Source organism: Pleuronectes platessa, chromosome 17 (genome assembly GCF_947347685.1).
Source record: "Pleuronectes platessa chromosome 17, fPlePla1.1, whole genome shotgun sequence".
Taxonomy (NCBI): Eukaryota; Metazoa; Chordata; class Actinopteri; order Pleuronectiformes; family Pleuronectidae; genus Pleuronectes; species Pleuronectes platessa.
Genome location: NC_070642.1, coordinates 18,123,612 through 18,149,060, shown reverse-complemented (window position 1 = coordinate 18,149,060; position 25,449 = coordinate 18,123,612). Strand labels below are relative to the sequence as shown.

Sequence of the window (25,449 nt, the reverse complement as noted above, 5' to 3'; positions counted from 1 at the left end):
GAGTATTTTATGTGAAACCTTGAATAATCTTTTTTCTGTTAGATACACATAGTATTCTGGAAAGAAAACATCTACTGAAATCATTCAGTGTCAAAGGACTGAGCCAAGATTGAAATGTGCACATGAGGGATATGGTCCACTGCCCTACTGACAACATCTACATTTGACCTGTAGAATTTAAACAATGCCAATGGGACTTTTCATTTTGGGGGCACTGACTATTTGTATGAGAAAAGGATTTAGTTTTGACTGATGAGTTGGCTGTTTTGGGAGAGATATGACCTTTTGCAGGTGTGCTATGGAGTTTTGCTGAACCATCTGTTATTTTGGCAAATGTATTTAAAGCTTTGAGAATGTCCTTTTTTTTTTTCCTCTGAGAGATGAGCCACAGCAATCGAGAAGGAACTTTTCATATTGGGGCACTGACTATATGAGAAAATGATTTGGTTTTGAAATTTGAGTTAACTGTTTTGGGTTAGATATGACCTTTTGAAGGTGATCTATGTAGTTGTGCTGAACCATATGGGCTATTTTGCCAATTGCACTTAGAGCTCTGAGAATGTCATTTCTGTTTCGTGAAATGAGCCAAAGCAATGGAGAAAAACTGTAAATTGGTATATTTGTCCTTTAGAAGCAGGAAGTTTGAAACTCAGGTTTGTTTGTCACAGATCAACTCAATCTTTCAAATTGTTTCTAATCAGGATTTTTACCTTTTCCTTCATCTAAATGGCCTCTGCCTTTTTTTGTTGCCTCTGAAGTTTGTTCTCACCAGTATATTGTTTGGTTTGTTATCTTGCCACCAAAACTGACTGATGGGTGAAGCCAAACCATCTTGATCACCACATGGTGGCTGTATGTCATAAACCCTGCCTCCTCCATGTTGGTAGATGGATCAAAATAAGTTTGTAATTTAACATCTTCGTAATTTAAAAAACATCTTTGACATGGGCCTGTTATTTTACTCATTTTGATCACACCATGTACTTGAAAGGTTAATTCCAATGCCAGTGGACAACAGACATTAGAAAAAAAACAGAAGCTGATAAATCTCGTAAAATGATCACCTACAGAGTGATAATAAAAAACACAAAGTGTAAACTCTTGTAAAACCACTTTATTAGGATTGTGTTATCTTTATAGGTCCCGATGACACCTGTTTGTAACTGTGTGCGTCTGAAACCGCTCGTCTTTGACCTGCGGAGGAAAAGAAAACATTTGATATATTGACTTCAAACTCAAACATTTTGTACCATTGTATCAGAGTATGCATAGTTCACCTTTGATCCCGTTCTGCTGGTTTGAACACTGCCCATTACAAACGCCACCATTCCGGTCATCACAGATCGCCACATCACAGTGGACAAAGAGCTGCAGGGTACGAGCAGATGTTTACATGAAAGAGTTTGTCCATATGTGAAGCATGAGAGCACATAAGTGTTTTTTAAAGTGTTAATTACCTGGCGACTCAAGTTGTCTTGATCTTCAGCGAAGGCAAACATCTGGACCTCGAAGCGTTTGACGTGAGACGGATACGGAACTCTGGCTTCCGCCCACACAGGATGGAAGACTACCTGGTATGGGTCTACTGGGTTTGCACAGCTGGAGGAGAGAAGAGTTTACATTTTCACCATTTCCTGTAATTTTACAACAGACGACACCAGCGTGCGGTTACCCGTCGATGATGAGGTTCCATCTGGGTTTGGACGTCCTGTCGTCTTTCAGCGTCGCCCAGCAGTTCTCCAGCACCAAGGACACCTGGGGATTGGTGGACCTCATCAGCTCGATCTCAAAATACAGCGGCTGTTGCAAGTACTTGGGGATGGGGTAGTCCTCGCTTCTGTGGAACGACCTGTAGGACTCGTCTGACGTAGGAGGGACAGAAAATGTTATTGAGTCTTCATCGTACGACTTGCTGACTTGATTCAAGACGCGCCAATGACTGAGGTGGAGAGAATAGTTAATGTTGTAAAGCCAGCGTGAAAATAATAGTTAATGTTGTAAAGCCAGCGTGAAAATAAGTGCACTCAGAACTTCTCACCCGAAGCGATTCTCATCACCACCTCCAGCTCGCCCTTTGCGTTTTCAGCGAATGGTTCACTCCGGCGAGGTCGCGGGTGGAAGGCCACAGCGCGGGTTGTGTTGATGTCATAGTAGCAAGAAATCTTTAACCTGGAACGACAACCATGTGATCGACTCGTAAAAAACAAACATGAGGCAAAATTGATTTTTGGAGACGATTGGTCTGGCGTTTAACTGGGATTCATGTCGTATTTAATTGACTTAAATCATCACATTTTTAATAAGAAACTCTTCATAGATTAGGAAGATTGTCCCATCAGGGCTGCAACTACCAAGATATTAGATAAGAAATGCAGCAAATGCAAATTAGTGAGGCTGTGACTGAGGATTGTTTGTCCCGGAATCGTTGTTTATTAAATAACGTGTTTCAGCCCATGTTTAAATGGTAAAAGCTTAGAATTGCAATGCACCTCTATTTCTTCAGTCTTATAATGAGCCCGCCCACATTTGATGAGGGCGTTGACTTTAACATCATGATGAGGAGTCTCAAATGGCCCCGGCCTCAAAAGGTCACTTTGATACTGGAATCCATGAAGCCACATTTCTCATACAATTTTTGAGACGTACATTATTTTATTGTACAGTAACTTTCAGACACTCACTCGTACTCGGGCTCTTCTGTTTCTGACTCCTGTGAAGGTTGAAGCTCATCCGGCAGAGAGATCTCATTTTCATACAGCATCACGTTGGAGAAAAACTAAGAAATCAAAAAGTAGAAATTTAGTCGCATTAGATCTTAATGTAGAACAATGTAGAGCGGCGCTCTTCACCTTCCTGGTCGTCCCACACGAGTTCCCTGTGAAGACGAAGAAGGCGTGGCGGTCGTCGCTGTAGACGGGACCACAGCTGGGATCAGAGAGGGTGAGCTCACTGGGCTTCAGACTGGGAACCGACTCCAGCTTCACAGCCAGAACCGTGATGGTTCCATTAGGAAGACACTCTGGAGGAGAACGACGAGAACCGTTACTGTGCACGTTTGAGTTTTGGCAACAAAGAAATTATGTATTTTCTCTCAAACGAACCAGTCAGTGTTAAGGGGAATTTGCAGGATAAAGCGAATTCATGAATGTTCCTGTTGGTTTCTGGATCCTTCAGCGTCACATCCACTCTGCTCTTGATGGACGACGACTCCACAGCCTGAGCAGTTGTCAGAAAGCACAAGAACAAAACATTTAAAAGCTATGGACAGAATATCGAGGATTATAATCTTTGCACAACCATGACTTGATTCAGCTCGGACCTCAAACACGGCGTCAGCGGCTGAGAACGGCACGGCCAAACTGAAGTGGGTGTCGTTCTCCTTGAACCCGTACAGATGAGCCAGGCTGGGGGTCAACGTCTGCTTTCCCACGAGGGTCTGAAAGTTGATGCCCTCAGATCCGTATTGCACGAGAACATAGAAGTTTTCATGATCACATCCACCGGAGACAGAAGGAGCAACTGGAGGAGGAAGAAACTGAGGTTATAGAAGAAGGCATGTTGCTCACAAGGTTCAGGGAGGAGGAGAGGATTTGACTAGTTTCTTTATTTGGTCTTTTAATGTTTATGTTCCTGAGTTCATCTTAAACTCTTTTTGCTCTAAATAAAAATGCAAATTAGTTTATATTTGAATGTGGGTATGTAGGTGTAAAAGCTTGTATAAATTGATATAAAGCTTATTTTAATTGTCTAAATATATTTTCACAATATAAACAATAAAGAGCACAGGTAATCAATATAATTATAGATATATAGGAAGTTGATTTAGAACAAGATAATTATTATTTAGATAATGACTTGGGGTGAGATAAAAAACTAAATAAATCCTTCTCACTCTTTTTTCGAATATGTAGATTAAACCATTAATAGTTTCATTCTTTGTTCCTCGTCACCATTTGTTAACATTACTTTTGAAAGGATAAAGTTTTTGCTTTATAGATCAATTCCTCTTGTTCTCGCCGTTTTGAATAAATCCATTAAGAGAACAGACCTATGTCAACCAATGAGGCCTCCAGATTAGCTGCTTGAGAAAATGGCGCAAACTCCGGCAGCACCAGCAGGCCCAAGGTCAGCTGAAGAGAAAACACTGCCTTCCCCTTTTCTCTCTGTTGGGGGAGAAGATGATCAACCAAAATATATATAAAAAATAAATAATTATATCCGTATTTTCCAAGCTGAGGTCGAAGCTCACACTCGTTTGCTGCACGACAGGATCCGTGAAGGGCACGTCGAGGGTGAAAACCTTCAAGCTGCTGTTGGGGGACGTGTGCTCCAGGACGTTGAAGCCCCGGGCGCTGCAGTCGGTGACGGACAAAACCTCAGAGGGGAAGGTGACGTTCACGAGAGTCACGTCGGAGCCGAAGGGGCCGATCAGCACCTTGAAGATCCGCTCCTCCGGAACGGTTTCTGGGAGGGAGCCACACAAACAGGAATGAGGGCAGGTTGGACTTATTCATTAAAAACTCCACACATCTTAAAAACTCACTGTCGATAACCTGTGCATGTCGAGGCAGTAACGGCGTGGCGATGGGAAACAGGACTTTGTAACTGGTGACCTCGTGAGTGGTTTCCTCCGTCCAGAGCAGCTCCAGCATCGGCTCTATCGTGTAAGAAGTGAGGTATTGATTGTCCTGAATGTGACTCTGCCAAAAAAAAAAAAAAAAAAAGAGGAAAAATGGCATTAAACTCAAATCTAATGACGTGTCCCATTATAAAGAAATCACAGAAGCCATAGAAAGTTAACTGGAGCCAGAAAAGCATCGAGTGGAGGAATAAAGAAATTAGATTAAAATGTAAAGCACTTTGTGATTTGAGGGGTGGAATTATTAAAACCTGATATGTTTAAGATATTAAATGAACGAATTTAAATTTACGATGAAATAAATGTGCAAATTATTATTAATTGGAGATTTTGAAGTAAAAAAAAAAAAAAAGTCTCAACCCTGGAAAGTCAAGAAACACAAATCAATAAATGTTGATTAATAACTATAAAACTGTAAATTATTATTGAAATGGCCTTTCTAAAATGCCTCTCCAGCACTGTGGGTTCAGGCTATATCATCTCCTGAACTGTTGGAGTTTGACATTATGCATGAAAACAATATAAACAAAATTTGTAATCAAACTGTTCAGTGCCAGAGACCTTAAAGAAGCCACCGGTGGCACCGACAGGAATTTCGAGGATGACGTAAATGTTATTGACGGAGAGAGAGTATCGCCTGGCAGCCATCTCAGTGGCGTCCAGTCTCTCGCCATCGACGCCCACGTGCACCTCCACCAGTTTGAACTGCCCGGCGGTAACCAGCGGGTCGATGTGCCGGGGCAGGAACCAGGTGATCGCGTTGGGAGTGAAGTGAACGCTGCCTGTAAACGAAAGCAGGTACACGCACATCAAACAGAAAGGAAAATCATCAATTCGATTTTAGATTCCAGGGTCATAAGGTCAAGTCCTCCGCTCTCAAAATGCTTTCTTTACCCTCAACGGTCGGACAGGCAGCTGCTGCATTGATCTGAGTTGTCAGCCACTTTTTTTCAAAGATGGTGGAGGTCTGGAGCACCGTCATCGGAACGCCGGCTACCTGCAGGAAGAAATGAGGGTAAATGTTGCAGAATATAGACAAACGCTGTAGTAGAGGAAAATCCAGTTTCTGAGGATGTTGGTAATTCACGACAATGGGGGCCATTAATAAAATTAAGTCTACTGATGTGTTTAACTTTGCCAAATGGATGCAAGACAAATTAAGTGATTTAAAAAAAGGCAGATTAGTCATATTGTGTAATCAGGGAGCTGAGGGTAATAAATCATCTGGATGCGCTGGTAGGTCAACCCTTGTTCATGTAACTTCGTGGCCTGCGCTCCACTCACATTCTGGGTGTACATTTCAGACGCCGTGTGTGGGCCTCGCAGCACCAGCCTCGACGGAGTGCTCGAGATCCCGTAACCACTTCTCTGGGCCTCGGCCACCGTCATGACCTTCTCCTCGGGGGTGAAGAACACGACGGACGTGATCCTGAATCCGGCGTCCATGGGCTTTTTCTGTGTGTGAAGGGAAAGCCATTAAATACAAAAAAAAATTTTTTCCAGATTATATATGAAAAGAAAAAGGATTGATTAAGCGGATCTAACCTCTGCCCCTCGTCGAGGATCAAGCTTCGTGTTGACCTCTAGGAGAGGATTTGCAGGCACAGCATAGTCGTCTAGAGCCGCCCTTTTCACAGACACCTAGAGAGGAGGCCACTTTAGATATGATCCACCTCTCCCCTCGTTTTTACAGTGGCATCAAATGTGGTAGCCTTGATGCTAATACGGATCATAAAGCTATTTATCATATAGACTGGAACATGACCCCTAAGAGTCCCGCAGCGTTCACTTGCCTCCATGTAGTTACGCCCACACACTATTTCCCTGGAGCTCCAGGCGGCGTAGCGGCAGGTTTCGGCCACCTGGTGCAGCTCGTCCTCGGCCATCCGGTTCCCCTTCAGGCGAAGATTTAACGTTGTGGTGAATGCGTCGTCCTGCAGAATAAAACACAGGAAAACAACTCAAAACCCATTGAAGACACAATGGGTGCCGCTGCTCGACAAAAACACACGTCTCCAGTTGTTCTTTACCACATTGTGAACAAAGCAGCTGTGCAGGGAGACGTAAATCACGGCATTCCCCTGCTGGTCCGTCTTCATGCTGAAGCCACACTGAGACGCCAAACGTGATGTGATAAGGATGCTAGAGTTATCTGAGGGGCAGGGGGAAAAGAGGGAAGTTTACAAAGAGTGACTTTTAAAAGTTGAAAAGAATAAAGTCAGAAACGTCGACTTACTTATGACGACAGCGACCTCAAGTTGTTTCCCTCCAAGTGGACCAACATCCACACGCAGGATGTTCCCCAGACATTTAGAGCTGATATCTGGGATTAAACAAGATTCCATTCAGTAGAGTTTAAAAATCTAAATTCACTGATTCAATTGACCAAAGAAAATAAAATAAAACATACTTATAGCTGGTTTCTTTTGAGCTTCTATGTTTACAGCAGCTATCAGGAGAATAAACCACCTGAAAGACATTGAATCATTTTCAGTGTTAAATCAAATCTGGAGCCGTGAACAAGGGAAACTTGACAAGAAACTTGACAAGAAACAAACACGACAAACCCCAATCCGTATGAACAGGCCATGGCAGTAGAGGTGGAACACTGGGAACCACAGAGCTCTGGTTATTTTGTAGATGGGCGGGAGTGGGAGGTTCCTGTTCAACACAGGTGGATCCTATCACCGGCTGATGGAGGTAATTGAGAGGACGGGTGGTGTCGATTTCAACTAAAAAAACACTTTTTATTATATCTTTGTCTGTTTTTGAGTGGCCACATTCCTCTATTTATACACATAGTCCGTGGTTTAGGTCTATTTTGTTGATTTAGTTTTTTAAAATGTTATGATTAACTTTATTTGGTGTCTTAACATTAAGAGCCACAATGTGCAAGTGTAGAAACACTCGAGAATAAAAAACATAGTATAATAAATACATACACGTATACACATCAAATAAAAAGACATCAGACTCAAAACTGTGAGAAATAATTAATAATTATGATAAATGTATTTCAAAAAGCAAATTAAATGAATTAATAAAAGCATAAACACAAATTATAAGGTCAGCAAAGGCGTTCAGGGCCACATATTTGATGTATTACACAAATACAGATACATAAAATCTAAAATAATTAGTAGATTTGTTTTATTTTCTTCCACTCAGTCTATATTGTTTTATTATTTTTATCTTAACTTATTACGACAGTGAATTCGGAGAAGGATCCACCATTCGTTGGTCTTCACACACAGTCCTCAGCAGTCTGTGTTGGATCCCAGGTGGAGTTAGGAAGCTACATAGAAAACATGTAAAGTGTAGGAAGGTCTCTGAGGACACGATGACTGTCTTGGAGACGGAGCAAGAAGACACACCAATGGTTTGACGAGCCAAGGTTGACACTCATTGGTCCAGAGAAGCATCGTGAAGAGTAAAGACATGTGGCCTCTGTGACGTGCAGGGAGATTGTATTACTCACATGTTTTACAAGGACATAAAACATGTACAAATCTCCAAAATAAAGGAAAAAAAACTGTCTCTTACGTTGCAAACTTCACCAGAGAAAACATATTTATTTGAATAAGGAAATTCATGGAATAAATAATGGAACAAGAGCAAGTTAAAGGTGTGGCTAACTTATCAAGACACATCAGATATTCATGTTTCTGCGACACAAACTTTTATGAATTGTGAAAGTATTTTTACTAAATCTAAAAAGTGATGTGCAAACCAAAGAACAAGTGTCAATAAATGGATGAATAATTAATAAGATTCAGACACTGATGAATATGAGACTACGTTTTATTGAGTTAAAAAACGACACGAGGAGGAACCCATTACAGTTTGGTGTGGATGCGGATCAGGGGGCAGATCCATGACCTTTCTCTTTCACTTTTCTTTTACTTTGCAAGATAAGGTGTTTTTAAAAAAATGATATTTTCATTGATTTCTTAGAGAATAATTTATGAATCTTGTGGAAGAAAAGTTTTTGCGAGACTGATAACAAATGAATGATCCGGATCGATTGACTCTAAATGTGTTTTCATACAGAGACTCGCGCTCTACCCAGCGCCACTGTAGTTCTCTCTTTTTATTAACAAGCCTTCAAGCTTAAAAGGTGCCTTAATGTGTTTTTCCCTATTTCCCCCAGTGCTACAAATGCCACATTAATTCTTAAAGTACAGACAACGCTGGTGCTTCGGAGGGAGGAAGAACACATTTCATATTATGGTAGCATGTGTTTTATGGAAGGTGCTAAAAACCCTCGGCCAGGACACAGGGGTGACTTCACATAGACCACATTACAAGTTGTCAAGGCAGTTTAAACACAGCGTCTGCAGCTGCTCTCTCCACAGCTCACAGTGGAGCTATGCTGCTATTTGGCGTTTGCTGCCAGATCACTGTGTTGCTGCCTGGTTTGGCACAGGAGTGAAATGTCAGTGTTTACAGAGTTTACTTCACTTTCGCCCGCCCTCTCTCTTCCGGGACGCAGACAAGCTGTGGTCAGTGGCCTTTAGTCGCAATGTTTTCCCTCCAACACAAGCCAAGTGCAGCTTTCACGACGTTAGTCTCTCATTTTAAGGGACAAACACGGGTTAAACTACAAATATCTCAGGATGAAGATCCACCAGTCACATCTGGAAAATGGCTTTATTGAATCAGGAACTCTTTCTGGTGGTTCAACATATAATTGACCTCCACAGTGTTAATTGGCGCCAATTTATGAGTGGTCAAAAAAAGGCCACCCAATGTGAACATGTGACAGTGGATTGTAAAACGAAAGTACAGATATTTGTTGATATTCTGTACGCAGTAAAAGTAAAATGTAAGTAAATGTAGTACTTTGTTACATCCCACCACTGGTTAGAGGCTCATAGAAAGATAAAGATGAATAATACAGCTGGGTGTTACTACATCTCCTCCTCTCCTTTCTTCCTCCCTTTCTTCCTCTCCTCCCTGTCTCTCCTCCCTCTCTTCCTCCCTCTCCTCATCCTCTCTCGCCCCTCCCTGTTCCCAGTATAAGGGAACAAACCTCCGTCACTCCTCCAGTCTCTCTCCTCGTCCTGAAGCCGCAGCACCGCTCCCTCTCTCCCTCTCTCCCTCTCTCCCTCCTCCACCGACCTGCCGTGCGTTCTTTTTTTGTGCAAAACTAAAACAGCTGGATAAAAGTTATTTTCATGGAAAGACCGGCTCCACGTGCAGGTACGATGCAACTTTACCTTCTGCATTCCGCTTCAGTGACATTTAAAGTAGAAGTGTTGAATAAGAAATAGGGTTTAGTGGGACAAAAATGCCATAGATTCTCTAATGCAAAGGTCAATAGAGTCAGAGTGCATGCAGCCACGCATGTTGATGTCATGCAGAAGAGATAAGGGAATGATCACAGGACAACACAGAACTGTGCACATGCTGGAGAAACGGTCCCTGGAGCGATGTGTGGGGTCGGTTTCAACTTGTTGCCTCCCATTTTCCTCTGAGTTAGTCTTCTCCACTCGGTAATTTGATTCCTCTCGTGATAATCCTGCTCTTGAGCTCTGCAAGAAGTGACAGTACCTCACGCCTCTTCACTCACTCCAGCACAAGCCATTTCCTGTGTGTGCTGTATTGATTTTCTTTTCTCTTCTGAGGACTAATGTGTTCTACAAACAGTGCCGTCAAATTTGTCTTGATGGGTGTCCGACCACATAAATGTGTCGCTCGCGGCCCTGAGATATTCAGATGCTCATGGGACGTTTGCTTGTAATGAAACTGTAAAGAATAATATTTACAGAAGTCATTTATTCTCATAATGTTTCTGTGCGTATCATCAGGACGATGGGGTATGGGCAAATTCTCCACCGGCGTGGGAATGAGGAGGACCAGGTCCACCTCAACGTGGGAGGAGTACGACATGAAGTGGATCCCAGCATGCTGCAACGCTTCCCTCACACACGCCTAGCACGTCTCCTCTGCTGTCAGAGCGAGGCGGCCATCCTGGAGCTGTGCGATGACTACGTCCAGGACGAGAAGGAGTACTACTTCGACAGGAATCCCCGGGTCTTCCTGTGTGTGCTCAACTTCTACCAAACGGGACGTATCCACATGATGGAAGAGGTGTGCGTTTTCTCCTTCAGCCAGGAGATCGAGTACTGGGGCATCCAGGAGGTCTACCTGAGCACCTGCTGTAACAACTGGTACCACGAGAGGAAGGACTACATCGAGGACAGGGACTGGGACATCAGGAGTGACGACATGCAGCAGCCAAGCTGCAACTCGTCCTTCGAGGAGCTCTCTGCTCTCGATAAAGACCTGGAGAAGTTCAAAGGTGTCTGGTGTGCAGAGCTGAGGAGCTACATCTGGCTCAGGATGGAGGATCCCGGTCACTCCACGGCCTCCAAAGTCATCGCCGTGGCCTCCCTCAGCGTGGTCTTGACCTCTATTGTTGCCATGTGTGTCCACAGCATGCCTGAGTTCCAGCTGGTGGACGACAACGACAGGCCCATTGAGGACCCCGTCCTCTCCATCCTGGAGGTCGTCTGCATCATCTGCTTTTCCACAGAGTTCATCATCAGGCTGATTGTTGCCCCCTCTCGCAGGAAGTTCCTCTCAAACCCCTTGAACATCATAGACGTCGCTTCCATTTTGCCATTTTACGCCACTTTAGCTCTGGAGACAGCGGACGAGGAGGCCGCGGAGGAGAACGAGGACCTAGAGAACGTTGGGAAAGTGGTGCAGGTTCTGCGTCTCATGCGGGTTCTCCGAATCCTCAAACTGGCTCGTCACTCCATCGGGTTGCGAGCGTTGGGTGCCACCGTCCGACACAGCTACAACGAGGTGGGTCTTCTTCTGCTCTTCCTCTCGGTGGGCATCTCCATCTTCTCTGCCCTGATCTACTTTGCGGAGAAGGAAGATGGGTCCTCAGATTTGGGGACCATCCCTTCAGGCTGGTGGTGGGCGACGATCACCATGACCACAGTCGGATATGGTGACACCTGCCCAGTGACGTTTCCAGGGAAGATAGTGGCGACCTTGTGTATCATCTGTGGCTTGTTAGTGGTGGCTCTGCCCATCACTATCATCTTCAATAAGTTTTCAAAGTACTATCAAAGAAATAAAGCCATGGAGGGACAAGGTATCACTAAGCCGGTCAGAAAAGACCCAGAACTCCCTCATTATAACATCAGAGACCTGTATCCCTTCATTGGAAGTATCACCTTCAGGAACAGTGTGAGCAGCGCAGGGGACGATACAGATGCCTCCAGTCTCCAGGACATCGAGGTTTATGAAAATGACACTTGTGAAAATCAGGAGACAAAATGAGATCCCTGCCATTACAGCGAGTCCTGCTCCCTTTATGACTTCTAGTCACTCCGTGCCTCTCAGGGCAGAGCCCTCCATCACTGACCCCGTCTTCCTACACTGTCTTCCTCCTGCAATTTGACAGAGATTTGTGATGGCCATTATTTGCATTTTCCTTTTTTTTTCCTAAGGGGATTCATCTGAATCTTGCTCTGAGGTTTGAAAGCCCATTTTCTGCTTGAGAAAACTGCAATGATGCATGTAGAAGGCCATAATGTTAATGTTTTTTAAAAGTAATGTCCTGTATCGATCCGTCTGCTCGCTGAAATTTCAGACCGGATATAAAAGTCCAGGACGACAACAACAGTTTGATATTTAGAAATGGTGTTATAGATCTCAGATGATACACAGCCTGCATGAACTAAAGTAAATGCATTTTTTATTTTAATCAGAGAGTAATGTAAATACATTTGTAGAGTTATGCAACATCATTGATGCTGGTGAAGAGAGGCCGCACATTTCTGTCAGAGCTCAGTGGGAAGGTTCGATGCCCGGTTATTGTTATGGACAGTTGTGTTGGTATGAAATAAAAACTCAGTGAATCAGAAGCAAGATGCCTCTCATTTGTTTGAGGGCAAACAGAATGTGGTATGTTGCATTCATCTGTAACCGTCTGTATAAAACGTGCAGGATTCCTCATTGACGGAAACGATGGAAACCCTCGAGAATGTCTTTTCTTTTGTGGTCGAATGGAGATGTAGAAGAAACTTTCTTTTCTTGTTCGGCCTTTTTGTCTCCCTGAAAGCATTGATTTCCTGCCTCATGTTATCATCTGTGGTTGGATGAGCTGCTGTCCCACTAGAGCCAGAGATGTAAAAAAACAATAACTTCTCTGCAGGGGGTCTCAAAGGTGCTCGTGCAGTTGACCAGAAGCAGTCTCACGCAAAGTCAACATCACCTGCATTTGTAAACAATGTTACTTGAACCATTTGTGGATTTAAAGCTCAGATGGTTTATTGTCTCTTGGCTGAAGTACTTTGCATAAAATTGATGGAAGTGAGGAGTTGAGGTTCCCATGCAGATCATAGATCGTTACTGAAGATGGACGATGGCCCAGTATCCACAAATGAAGCCAAAATATCCTGGATACAAACCATCGGGTGCCAAAGACATACAGAACAGTCCATATAGTACCAATAAAGACTAACTACAGATTAACCTGAGTTACTATTTGTTAATAATATTAAATGAGTTTTGATCAGTCAGCTTTAGATGAGCATCGTGTAGAAGGTGATTAGCAAATTGCTTTATCCACACTTTCAGTTCTTCACTCTTGGCACGTACCATTTAATGCAATGACACACTGGAGCAATGAATTTATATGAGGGGTCACCAGATGGACAAATGAGCAAGAAATCATGTTGTGTTACTTCTAATTATGTAAATGTGTGACGTACCCCATTGACCCATCTTAATTTAAAATGCTCACAAGGCAAAAAGGTTGTGAAACACTGCAATAAAACATAAAACAAGTATTAAAGGAACAGTGCTTGATATACGATTGCTATGGTATTAAATCATAATGGATGTAATGGTCATTACTGTTATACACACTTTTATTAATGCTCTTATGGAAATCCTTCAACATCTAAAGGCTAATCTAACAAAGTAGAAAGATGTAACATGGATTCACTTTGAAGAATAGCACTCAATGGATTTCTAATCAGATAAATAATCTTGACTGAACGTGACGGTGAAATCCTCATGTGGAAGAATCCACGGCTCGAGTCGCGGATGAGGATCCAACATCGCCGGAGACAGATGATGATATTTTCCCGTTCAGCGGCTGCTCGTCTTTACCTCTCAGCCTCTTGACTCCAGGCACTGCTGAGCGGAGTGGATTTAATGTGCCCTTACTCTGCTGGTCCTTATTATCGATTAATGACCTGTTTTTCCTCGCCGCCTTAAACATCCACCTCTCTCTCCGTCTCCCTGACTGACGAGTGACCGATCTGCCAGCTTTAAAAGAAAACTCTCCACAGAAAAAAGGTCTTTCTAGGAGAGGGATTTAGCTGCTAGCTCGTGGGATCTGTGCATGAGCATGTACCCCTGGAAAAGATTTTGACCTTCATAGCTAAAATCTTGTGCCTCTGTTTCCTTTTCTCCTCAACTATTCCTTTATCCTGATTAAAATAATAAGCCTCCCTTGTTTTTAACGCTCTGAATTATTGTAAAATAAAAGAAAGAATGGAATTCTTCATTAAAGTACAACCAAAAATGCTCAATGACAGGATAACCCAACATTTGTATCTTGAATAAAACACATGATGTGGAATTGATTTGTTCGTGCAGGATTTTACATTATATCAATTTTCATTGTCTAAAACCTAATTGGGAGCCTGTGAAATTACAACTGTAAACTGTGTCTAGAGCAGTCTCTCACTAATCTGCCAATAATCAATAATCTGTCACTTCTGTAATTTCCTTTAATGAACACATCGTTCTTGTAATAATTACTACACAACAGGAGGATGGACTTATCACAGGTGTGGCTTTTTTCCTGGTGTGGCCATCGGTATGTGTGAGGGAAATGGGTTCTTAATGCAAAGAGGGAAAAAAGCCAATTACCTGTAAAGGTCACAGTGACTATGTCAGCACAAATGTCGTCGTTCCAGAAATGATTCGAGAGTTTTTTCTCAAACTTCCCCTCGAGGCTTTTTTCCCCTTCTTGAAATGAAACAACCTTAATTTTTAAACTGAGTTGAAGTTGTCGACTACAATGCTGCTGCCGAGTCTCACACTCAGTGCTGATTTGAAGTGAGTTGTCCTTGTGCAGAATGGAGACAGTGATGTTTCTTGGCATCAGGAGCTGGGACACCTCTGCAGAGTCTGCTGGGCATTAATATTAAACAAACGTCCCTGCAGAGGACGATGGAAAGAGCTGGAACATGGCCACCTCGCACACGGCTCACATGTGTGCATGTTTGGCACCTCAAGTTTTTGAAGAGAAAAATTGTATCTCCAAAAACTCTTTGACATTTGTTTCCAGGTATGAACTCGAGCAGTGCATTACAAACAAAGCCTCCGGCTCTACGAAGGCAGGTTTCCCTGAACCTCACACACAAGGAAAAGGTCAGTGAACGCAGTGATGAATGTGCAGAGGGAACTTTTATATTGTGTGAAATTCTGCAACAGCTCGACGCACCAGCTCTTTGTGAGTTCACACTTTGCTATTTGGTTGCAGCACACAGTATTGGTTGTCACTTATATTTACCTACTTTTAATTTAAAAGTATAATTGTGTTGCTAATGCATGACCTGATAAAACTAAGTTAGCTCAACTGTTTAGATTAAAGAGAACATGGGTAAGAAGGTTGAGTTAGCTTTAATATTAAATATCAATCAACTGCCTTTGTCAGTATAAGACGTTTGTTTTTGATCTACAAAGAAGATGAAATTTACACTTGGAATACTGCACTGCGGTTGTGTGCCTCCGCCAGCCAGTGCAGTCTCTGTCTTCATAAAACAAACGCTCCAGATTTATATAAGGTCACTGTGACCTTTAAACACTGAAATCTAATTGGTTCTTTTAGTCCAACTGACAAATGTTCAAAACTTGAAGAAATTCCCTCAATGTACTCTTATATCCCAGTCAAGAGGCCAAAGACATGATAAGTGAGGCCACAGTGACCTTCACCTTTGACCTTATGGGTGCCAAAATCAAATCAGTTCATCCTTCACTTCAAGTGAACGTTTCTGTCAAACCTGAAAGGATTCCCTCAAGCCCTTCTGGAGATATTGCATTGACAAGGCAAACAGATATGCTTTTTGATGTCACAGTGACCTCGACCTTTAACCTTTGACTACTCAAACCTTATCAGTTCATTCAGGAAGTGAACGTTTAAATCCCTCAAGGAGTTCTTTAGATATCGCTTTCACAAGAATGAAAAACATAATGCCTCAAATTACAATATCTCAAATTACAAAACAATGACATGATGCTAATGCTAATGACCGTGCGCAGCTAACGAAGCTAACGAAGCTAACGAAGCTAACGAAGCTGACAAAACTATCTTTACATCACAAAGCGAGAGAATTTCATGGAGTGTGGTCAATGTGTTGGTTAAACTGGTGTTTAATTCAGATAAAAACAACACAATACCTCACTAAACAGCAATTTTGAACTTTACACACAAATCTAGCGATTGATGCAACTGGAGAAACCAGATCAGCTTTAACTGACAGAACATCAGTCACTGAGCAATCTGAAAAAATGATGTCATCTGAGGCCAGCGGGGTGGTTTCTGCTGGAGTGTTATGAAGCCATGTGCTTCAATATAATGACCTTACCTTGAAAGGACAACACTTACATGTGTAAATAGTTAATGAGCTGGTCCATGAGTCTGTGAAGCCTGTCTGGGAGGGAGAAGATGTGTTTTGATGTTTTTTCCCAAACTGAATGAAATCCCGTACGAACCCCAGCTGGAGACGGTTTGGATATTTCCATTACCCCCCGTGTGTGAGCTAATTTATAATGTTTTGATCAGAGTCATTAACGGATCAGTTTCACTCAGCCCCCGCAGCTGTGTGGCAGCAGCTCAGGGTCACGAATAACAAAGAAACCACTTTGTTTATATTTCGATCCTGCTTTTCTCCCTCAGGCAGGTTTATTACACTGCGGCTGGATGGACCTGGTTACTGCTACTGTCCATAATCATCTATTACTCTGACAGAGGTTGAGTTTTCCGGTGGGCAACAAAAAGAATCTGCCGTAATTCAGTCGGACATTTAACCCTGTTTGCTGTAGTTTCTACTTGACCACTCGTTTGAATTTCTGAAAAAACTGTTTGACGTCATAAACAGAAATTTATTTAATATTTATTTCTGGAGCGACAAGCACATGGACCAACATACCACACCATATATAGCCCAAGCTAGTCTTCAACGTCAGTCCCTAGATGGTCCTTTATACAAATATACACAATAAGCAGGAAAACCATTGGCACAAATACCAATGCGATTAAAAACACCATAAAAACAAAGGGAAAGTCAACCAACTCATTTTAAGTACAGGACCAGTAAGTCTTTCAAAACTGAAATTGGAAATAATGTCAGTCATTTGTGGTGAGTTTGATAATAAGGACATTTCATTTAATACTTGTATAATTCGATCTGATGAAACTCAAAGTCCACTCACTAGTTTTACGTGAAGCTTTCAGACGTACGATAAGATCTTCATCTGCTGATAGAGTCTGCTCGATCTTTGCAGCGTTGATAATTCAATCAACGTACTTTAAGGACTTTGTGATCGTGTTGGCTCAAAGGTTAAAGCCCATTAAGTTCGGGGAAATTAGCCGATCCATCGCCAGCTAACTCCATCCGCTAATGAAGACTGTAGTAGATAGATCTTGAATAAGAAAAATCTGTTTTCTATCAAGATTTAATTACATTCCTACACACAAGCAAAAAAACATCTGGACGTGAAACTAAATGTGATAATTGGTGAACATGGTCCAAACAGCACAAAAGAAATTTGTGCCTACTTTGGTTGACCTGTGGGCAGGATTTGGGATGTTGGTCAAATCTCCACCACACCATTTATCTATGTGTGTTCATGAAAAAGCATCAAGACATCTTCTCCTGATATCCATTTAAATCTACATCAATGTTTAAATGTATCGTGATAGCATATAGCCTTGTTAGCTTTATTTTATTAGACCTCTAGAAGAACAAATTGACCCCGTTGGATTAAAAACTAGAGTAAATTAAGTATCTAATCTAAATTTGATAATTAAACAATGAAAAAAGCGAGTTATTCTCATCCGGATTATTCCAGTTTGGCAAAAAATAAATTGCCAGTTAAAGCCAGTTTCACCCTCACCTCACCTTGGATACTGCAGTGTGACCTATCCCATTAAGAACATGGGGATGACTTGAGCATTTCAATTAGCCCCATCGAACCATGCCTTTTGTCCACCATTAAAATCGCTCCCAGGAAACCTTCAGCAATTATGGAGGCCGAGATAAAATGGATAATCTGATGTCCCAAGTGTTGCCGGTGTCCCTTCGCACAGGGACACAGATTCAGGCCTGAACACAGTCTGACCTCACCACTCACAGCAGCAGCAGCTCCACTGGGACCTCTGGTATTTGCCTGCGCAGACAGAATCTGTTTAATGGTTGTGTGGACGGGTTACATGAGGATACAGTCTAAGCACTAAACGATTAGAGCTTAGTGTTTGTATATAAATGATATACAAACACTACGTATACATATCTTTCCTTCTGTTCCACCGTAAGACATTTTTAATTAATTGTAATCATTATTTTTGCACTATCTGACAATATCAAATGATTTTTATTGGTTAATTCTATTTTTCAATTAGGATTTAAAGCCGTTTTCAGTCATTAACTCCAGAAAATGTCTGGAAAATTGGTTCTAGATATTTTGCCTCATATATGAAGGACGCAGCAGGAGATTGGTGAGTCAGGAAAACTTTATTTAGACACTGGAATTCAAAATAAAGTGTTGAACAGTGTTTGCTTTCCTGCACATCACAGAATTGAATTGATTTCTGTGTAATTCCTTAATGCATAAGCTCTTTAGTCATAAATCTAAAATATCAAACCACATACTGTTCTGACCTGATGTCTTATTTCCTGTAAGTGACTTGTAAACAGCAGTAAACAATATTTCTGCTGCAGATGCAACTGTTATTTGGGGAACTCAATATCCTCTACACACTTTTTTTGTATGAACAGAGTTTTCCCACCACAAGATTCCAATGTTGCACATTTTACATCCTTTCAATAAATGTTTATGTGATATTTAATCAACTGTTGCCCCACTATATAAACAGAGGGTATTCATAAACACGTATTATAAATTAATTTGAGTGTTATTTATTATGTCTTTTACAGCAGGTACAACGAAAGGCCGTCGTGATTTAGTATTTGTTGAAAGATGGAAAGAGATGCTGAATCTCTCTTGCTGTTAATCACTGGCTAACAAGCATTATATGAATTACATTTACATTTCATTATTGTGATCCAGAGTAACAGAGTGCTGATCCGGGCCAGAACCGGCCCGAGTGAAGATAAAGTGGGTGGGATGAAAAATGTTGAGTACATTGCCACGGCTCTTAGCTCAGATGATGAACCGATGCACTTCGCCATCCATGGAGAGTTGCAATGGAGGGAGCGAGGATTTAATGGAGGCAGTAAAAGAGGGCAAGAGGGCTCCAAGTCCTGCTAATGAATCAAAGGGAGGAGGAGGAGGAAGAGTAGGAGGAGGAGGAGGAGGAGGAGGAAGGGAGGGAGCCTTCATTCTGCGTGTGGCTGCACCGCTACAGCAAGCGAAGCACATTTACTATAAAGAGTGCAGACAGAGATTGGCCCTTTATGTTTTTATCGGAAGCAAATTGTGAATCTGTGGAAATGATCCTTGAAATCAGATTACAAATCAGAAAAATAAGATGGCATGAAGGAAATTGTGAAGTGATTACTTTTGTTATAGTCTTGGTCTGTTTTCAATTATTTCTGACACTCATTTGACCAAAGTGAAGTCAGGTTTAATAATAAAGCACCTTTAAAACAACCAGAATTTATTTACATTAAATAAAAACAAATATAGTAAAATAAAAAAGTGGTTTAAAACAACTTAAGGTCACGAAAAGGACACGCTGGAGCCTCTGGAGTCAGTTGGTCAGTGGATCTGAGAGAAGAGGGAGTGGAGGAGGAAGCAGAAAGATCCACAGCCCTTATAAGACAAAGAGCCCAAAGAAACAAACAGTTACTTGAAGTGATTAGCTTCGGACTGTCGATGTAACAAGTTTATCAGAACTAGGCCGAGCTCGGGGCTAAACCAAATTAGCAATTCGCGAATCGCCAATCACAGAACTGCTGCAACAAACCAAGCCCCAAGTGATGATGCTTCCGACAAGAGCATTTGGAAAACAAGCAACAAAGAAAAGAAAAACACAAAAGTCGCATTTTAACATGAGATGCATGATTTTCATTAATGATTAAAAAAAACTCCATTCACTTTGCAAATTAGGTTTTTCTGTGTTTTCTTTACCTCAGCTGCAGTTTACATTGCCTCCTGTCCGTGCTGTGTAATGCATGTGCTCTGTGATTGTGTCCACTCAGCCCTTCACTGCATCAATAAAATGCCTTTAATTAAAAAATCAATGAGCTCCATTGGATTCTGCTTTAGCTGTAGTTTATTTAGTTTCATGCATGATGGGATGAGATCTGTTTCTGATCCACCGATTGATTTATTCCGATCCGGTGCATTTGTTTTCAGGGCAGCAGCTTCAACGAGTGAGAGAGTTTTCAGCTGTTGTGCATGGAATAAGACAAATAGATCTGTTTCATAAAGTTAATATGGATGATATATATTTATATGTATTATGATTGCTGCTTTAAATTATAGCAGAAATGGAAAAGATTATACACTGTAAATGCAAAGTCTTAGCGAAGTTAGTTTCAATATCTATGAAGAAGAGATGAAAATAGAAAGGTGTAAATATTCAGTATATCTTTTTCGGTAAAAAAGATATACTGCATCTCAAACGCACCCTGTTGGCTGGCTGCGGTATGGATAATAAACTGTGCCTCCTCCGCGTTAGTGAACGGGACATGGACCACACAAAATAGTCAAAGTGCAAGTTGAACACAATTTGCTCAAAGATGGTTTCTGTCTCCGATTGCCTGAAGATGGCGGGGTTTCTGTCCTGGATATTTTGGCTTCGTTTCCACTAGTAGTGGGAGGAAGTGGAGACGCGTCGTCCATCTTTATTTGCAGCCTGTGTAAATAAAAACAATGAGTGTGTCGGTGGCTGATGGATGTGGCTCAACGAAGACAATCAGCAAATCCCACTCCAGCAACGAGGAAGTGAATGAGCTTGACTTTAACTTTAACGGTGACAAAGTGCCACGTAGTGTTGCACCTCCCACATAATCACAGTGACGATGGTGAACGGAGGAAATTACGTCTCCAGAAAAGTTTGGTCCTGGGTCTTCGGTTTCTTCTTCTCCGTCCACGTTTTGTCTTCCTGTTTTTCAAACCGACTCTCGAACTCTCGGGTCACGTGTCAGTCACAAGCAGCGTCGCCTTTTCGCATCGTCGATGTGACATTAAAATGGAAATCGACTCAGCGAGCCGCCAGACCCGGCGCACTTAACGAAAGCTCTGAAGTCATCAGTCAGTGAGTAATTGGCCGCTTCATTGCTAAGCATTATTGTGCCCCAGCGATTGCTTTGATTAGCCCGGGTTGACCTTTCGTTCAATCGTTCTTTGGATTTTATTTCTCGCCGGTTGACTTATGCTGCTATGAATCTTTTTCGACGAGGTTAAAGATCACGTATCTGAAGCATTGCACTTTCAATTTGCTCTTTCCCTAATTGCGGCCATTTGTATGCTTTGGTTTCAGTGGGATCTCATAACACGTGATACCTGAAAACAGCCTTGTCATTTAAAATTAAGCACATCCTGCTCTGTTGCTCTGGTCTGATGATCCATAAAATTATTTTTGGGGGATCTGGCCAAAGTGATTAATCAGTTAAGCTGAGGTATCCTGCTTTGTCTCTTTAAGGAAATGGGCCTAGATGTGAAAGAAGCTCCTCGAAAGTTGTCAGTGAGATATTGATTCACATTCGCTTGATTAATTTAAAGTTTCTAATGTCATTTTTTTCCCACGCACTTCAGCAAAGTCTCTTAACGGGAGGAAATTCTCTTGAAAGAGCTCGTTTCAAATCATGATGAGCAGCAGAAGTGGCACAGAACCATTAAAGCCTTTTTAACGACATGAAGAATCTCTGCAGAATCGGGTCTGGACTTTTCCAGAGTTCGACTTTCACGCACGAACAAAGCAGCGGGAGATTTGTTATCCATCAAATTTAAATTTTTAACTTGTGAAGCAACTAAAGTAACCAAGTTTTGAAAGATCTAATATATGAAGAATACAGTTTATGGTTATATTATTGTTATAACTTGAATTCTGCTTTTCCCGTAAATTGTGTTTTTTGTGTGTTTGTTGTTTTACGTTGAGGTTAGTACCAGGAATTGACTGCATTCTTTGTGATGCATCATGAAAATAAAACCTCAGCAAATTTAAAAGCAGACTCACAGAGGATCCTGTTTCCTCTGATCTCATGTGTTTATTGAAGGAAAGTTGTTTTTTTGCTTCATCATCATCCAGTGAATTATATCACGTTAATATTTAATTTATCAACACAGCTGAAGACGGTGTTAGGACCTCGCAGAATATTCCTCACGTCATCCTCATGACATATTTCCATAATCCATACAAACACCAAATCGGTGCAGCTGCAGAGAACGAGCCCTGTTGTTTATGTCGGGGGTGCAGATGGCGACGTTATTGAAGTTGTCAGTTCAATTTAAATAAGAGGCCGAACAAGAGTCTCTCAGCGTAATGGACAGCGACAGCGTGTTTACCAGAGTGTGTAAACAGAGGGGGCGACGCTCGGACCGAGCAATTGACTCTTCTAATAACACGCCGGCTGCAAGAGGCTGAAATAACGGCCTCGTGTGCTCATTAGGAGATAATAAGTCTGATTTGAATCGTGCTGAGGCTCCGCTGGAAGCTAAGCTATTGATCGGAGGCACAATAAAGTGAAGCCACAAGTGGTTTTGTCTGGTGTCGCCTCTCTGCATACTAACGTGTGAATACAGCAACACAGGCTTTAAGAAGGAAGTCGGTCTGTCAATCACTGCTGTCACAATGTTATAGCTTATTAAAGGTGGAAAATCCATTTACTATTAAATCATATATTTGATCTCTTTATTATGTTGAAGTAATTGTATCAATATACTGTTGAATTTTACTGTTGTCGTAAATCTAACAGTACTTGTTTTCTTTTTGCTCTGTATTCTTATGAGCTTTTGTATGATTTTATAGAAACACAGTGCATATCTTATATTTATATTTTCTATCTCTAAATTGTCTTTTTTCGTAGTTTTTCCTGTGTGTCAGTTTCCAGCTTGAGGGGTTAATAAAGTATTTTGTATCGTCTGGTATCATATTGTATCATATTGTTTCATATTGTATTGTATTATTTTGTATAGTGTTGTATTGGGTTGTATCGTTTTGTATTTGTTCATATTGTGTAGTTTTGTATCATATCCTTTCATATTGTAACGTTATTTATCGTTTTTGTATCTAATATCTTATCATATAATTATCACATCATTTCATATCGTGTCATATCATTTCGTTGTGTATCATTTCATATAGCCACTCAAGATAAGACACGATTCTGCTGCTAACCCAGCACTTTGCTGCCAGTCAATGTTTAACGTTAATGAAATCTCCTTCATTGTTACTGTTGTTCTTTAATCGTCTAATGCTGTTTGCTAAGTGTCGCTCTGTGGCTGCTTTCATGGACACGTGGTTTGTGAGGGAGAATGTGAATGTGCAGTTCTGTGAAACTGAATTCCTCCTTTTCTGGACAATGAGCTCACTCACTAAGAAGTGTATCTTTTTAATGTACTCGGGATATTCTGGTCACAACAAGGCACGACAATTAAAACTCTGTGGCCTGATTGATTGTTTTGCAGAAATACGCCTGTAGGCTCAATTAAATGACTTTACTATATGTTTTAACCCATTAAATTCAATATGTCAGAGATTATAAAAGCTAATTTTGCTTCTATAAATCAGTCCAGGAAAAAATAACTTTCTAAGACATTGGAAAAGTAAGTAACCTTACCCGGTGATCATTCATTTTTTTTTCAATATTACATTATTGTTGCTTATTAAAGTTGTTTCAAGCAAATCTGTCATTAAAATAAAATCTGAGGCATCATCCTGGTAGATTAGTGCGGAGGTTAGAAAAACTGATTAATCAATATATAATAAGGCTGATTGATCTGAGTCGGTCCAGACTGTTAAGATGAAAAAAAAAACAAGTTCTAGATTTACTGGAAGCGCAGGAAAATAAAGTCAGGAACCATTGTCGGGTCCACAGCAAGAATATAAACACTCTACATAAAATAGATAGAAGACCGGTGTGATCTCAGTCGTATTTTGTCTTCCGCAGCTCTGGAGGAGATTTATTAAGTCTGAGAAAAATAACCCTAATCACGTCGTCAGCTTTATCTCCGTTAAGGCTGGAACAGACTATTACAAACATTACTGACTGGAGGGTTGAAATGCACTGAAGTCCAATGAAAAGATGCCATTGTTTTTCATGATGGAAAATTATAGCATGTTGTTGACCAAACAGAGGTTTCACTTCTTTGTCCATCCAATCAGCAGCATTGTTTTCACTGGTGCCTGTTGGGCCTTGCTGGAGGTTTGCGCTTTAACGAGCTACTTTGTTAACAATGTAAGAATGAAACTTTCCTTGTATTCTAATGAGTAATGGTGAGGATACCAAGGTCAGATTTAGGAGACCCCCTCAAGCAGCAGTGGTTCCACTTCGAAGCAGCAGTGTGCAGCTCTCAGAACTTCTTGTTCGCTAATGGAGCTCTGGCTGCGGGCCTGGATCGATCACGGAGCCTTAATGCTGAAGAACTCCCGATTTCAGAACAAATCAGAACCCAAACACTGGTTTACAGCAGAGGCTGATGTCGGCTGACGCCCTGCTCCATCACGCCAGGATGTACAAGGCCTACACTCAATCATGGCTGTGGTAGAGGGGGGGGAACGGGAGCGGCCGACAGGGGGACGGGGGGCAAGTGGACGCAGGACGAAGGCAGTGAATCACGCAGATAAATCAGAGCATCCGGGCCACTACATCACCCCCCCCACCCCCCTCCGAGAGGAGAAGGCTGGATGTTGATGACTTTGTGATGGATGACGGATTCAGTATCCATCAGACCTGCACATGGATCACAGCGAGATGGGACGGACCATTGGCCGAGCTGAACTGTCGGCTCAGGGCTTTGAGTGAAACTTCCCTGAGGCACAGAGAAAAGAAAACGCTTACGTGGTTTATGTAGATCATCCGTGAGCTCAGTGGGGCGTCGGCTCGGTTCGGGTTATTTATCATATACAAATATCTTTAAGATGACCTCAGATGGATGTAGCTGTAGAGGTGGTTTTATTAAAAATACATCATAAGCTGATTTACAAGTAGAAGACGGAGGCAGTGGAGGCTAAACCACCCCCCCCCCCCCCCCCCCTCTCGAAACGCAGCTAAACCAACACTTTTATGTGCTCACTGCTCTTGTCAAGATAAATTACCTTTGACGTCCAAATAAATCTTTGAAAATGAATATTAAACAGAGGCTGTAACAGAACGTAGCCGAGTGGAGAGTATGTGGAACGAAAGAAATGAATGTTTCTCAGTTTGGTCGGTGGTAAGAACACGTGATTGGGAAATGTTAAAAGCTTTCCATTATTTATTAAGCATATTGAATAACAGGGCTAAAGATGCCAGTTTACTGCGTCAGATCCATCGACTGTTTAAAGATGGACAACATCCCGTGTCTGGATCACCCCCTGCTGGCTGGCTGCAGTACAGGTCATAACGCCCCGCCTCCTCTATGTTAGTGGATGGGACATG

General features: G+C 41.8%; 2 protein-coding genes across 2 annotated transcripts; one reads left to right on the top strand and one right to left on the bottom strand.

The window, feature by feature from the left end:
* Positions 1-1,117: 1,117 nt before the first annotated feature.
* On the bottom strand, positions 1,118-7,229 carry LOC128460294 (uncharacterized). The gene is made up of 21 exons (XM_053445412.1): positions 7,207-7,229; positions 7,050-7,108; positions 6,876-6,962; positions 6,670-6,791; positions 6,433-6,573; positions 6,185-6,280; positions 5,924-6,094; positions 5,534-5,636; positions 5,201-5,421; positions 4,544-4,700; positions 4,250-4,464; positions 4,049-4,163; positions 3,320-3,519; positions 3,102-3,216; positions 2,850-3,019; positions 2,682-2,776; positions 2,039-2,169; positions 1,673-1,862; positions 1,458-1,599; positions 1,278-1,368; positions 1,118-1,194 (listed from the first exon to the last, which is right to left on the bottom strand). The coding sequence occupies exons 1-21, from the start codon at positions 7,227-7,229 to the stop codon at positions 1,118-1,120; spliced, it is 2,721 nt and encodes a 906-aa protein (XP_053301387.1).
* A 2,478-nt stretch (positions 7,230-9,707) lies between these two features.
* On the top strand, positions 9,708-12,773 carry LOC128460332 (potassium voltage-gated channel subfamily S member 3). Its single transcript, XM_053445487.1, has 2 exons — positions 9,708-9,841; positions 10,450-12,773. Exon 2 carries the CDS (start codon positions 10,454-10,456, stop codon positions 11,936-11,938), a length of 1,485 nt encoding a protein of 494 aa, XP_053301462.1. The 5' UTR covers positions 9,708-9,841; positions 10,450-10,453; the 3' UTR covers positions 11,939-12,773.
* The last annotated feature ends 12,676 nt before the right edge of the window (positions 12,774-25,449 follow it).

Excerpts from the sequence above, each read along its gene's own strand:
- LOC128460294 (XM_053445412.1), bottom strand. The coding sequence starts at position 7,229 with ATGGCCTGTTCATACGGATTGGG. Across the intron at positions 4,701-5,200 it reads CCACCGGTGGCTTCTTTAAG|AGTCACATTCAGGACAATCA; the intron begins GTCTCTGGCACT and ends TTTTTTTGGCAG. Across the intron at positions 2,170-2,681 it reads ACAGAAGAGCCCGAGTACGA|GTTAAAGATTTCTTGCTACT; the intron begins GTGAGTGTCTGA and ends TTGTCGTTCCAG.
- LOC128460332 (XM_053445487.1), top strand. The coding sequence starts at position 10,454 with ATGGGGTATGGGCAAATTCTCCACCGGCGTGGGAATGAGGAGGACCAG.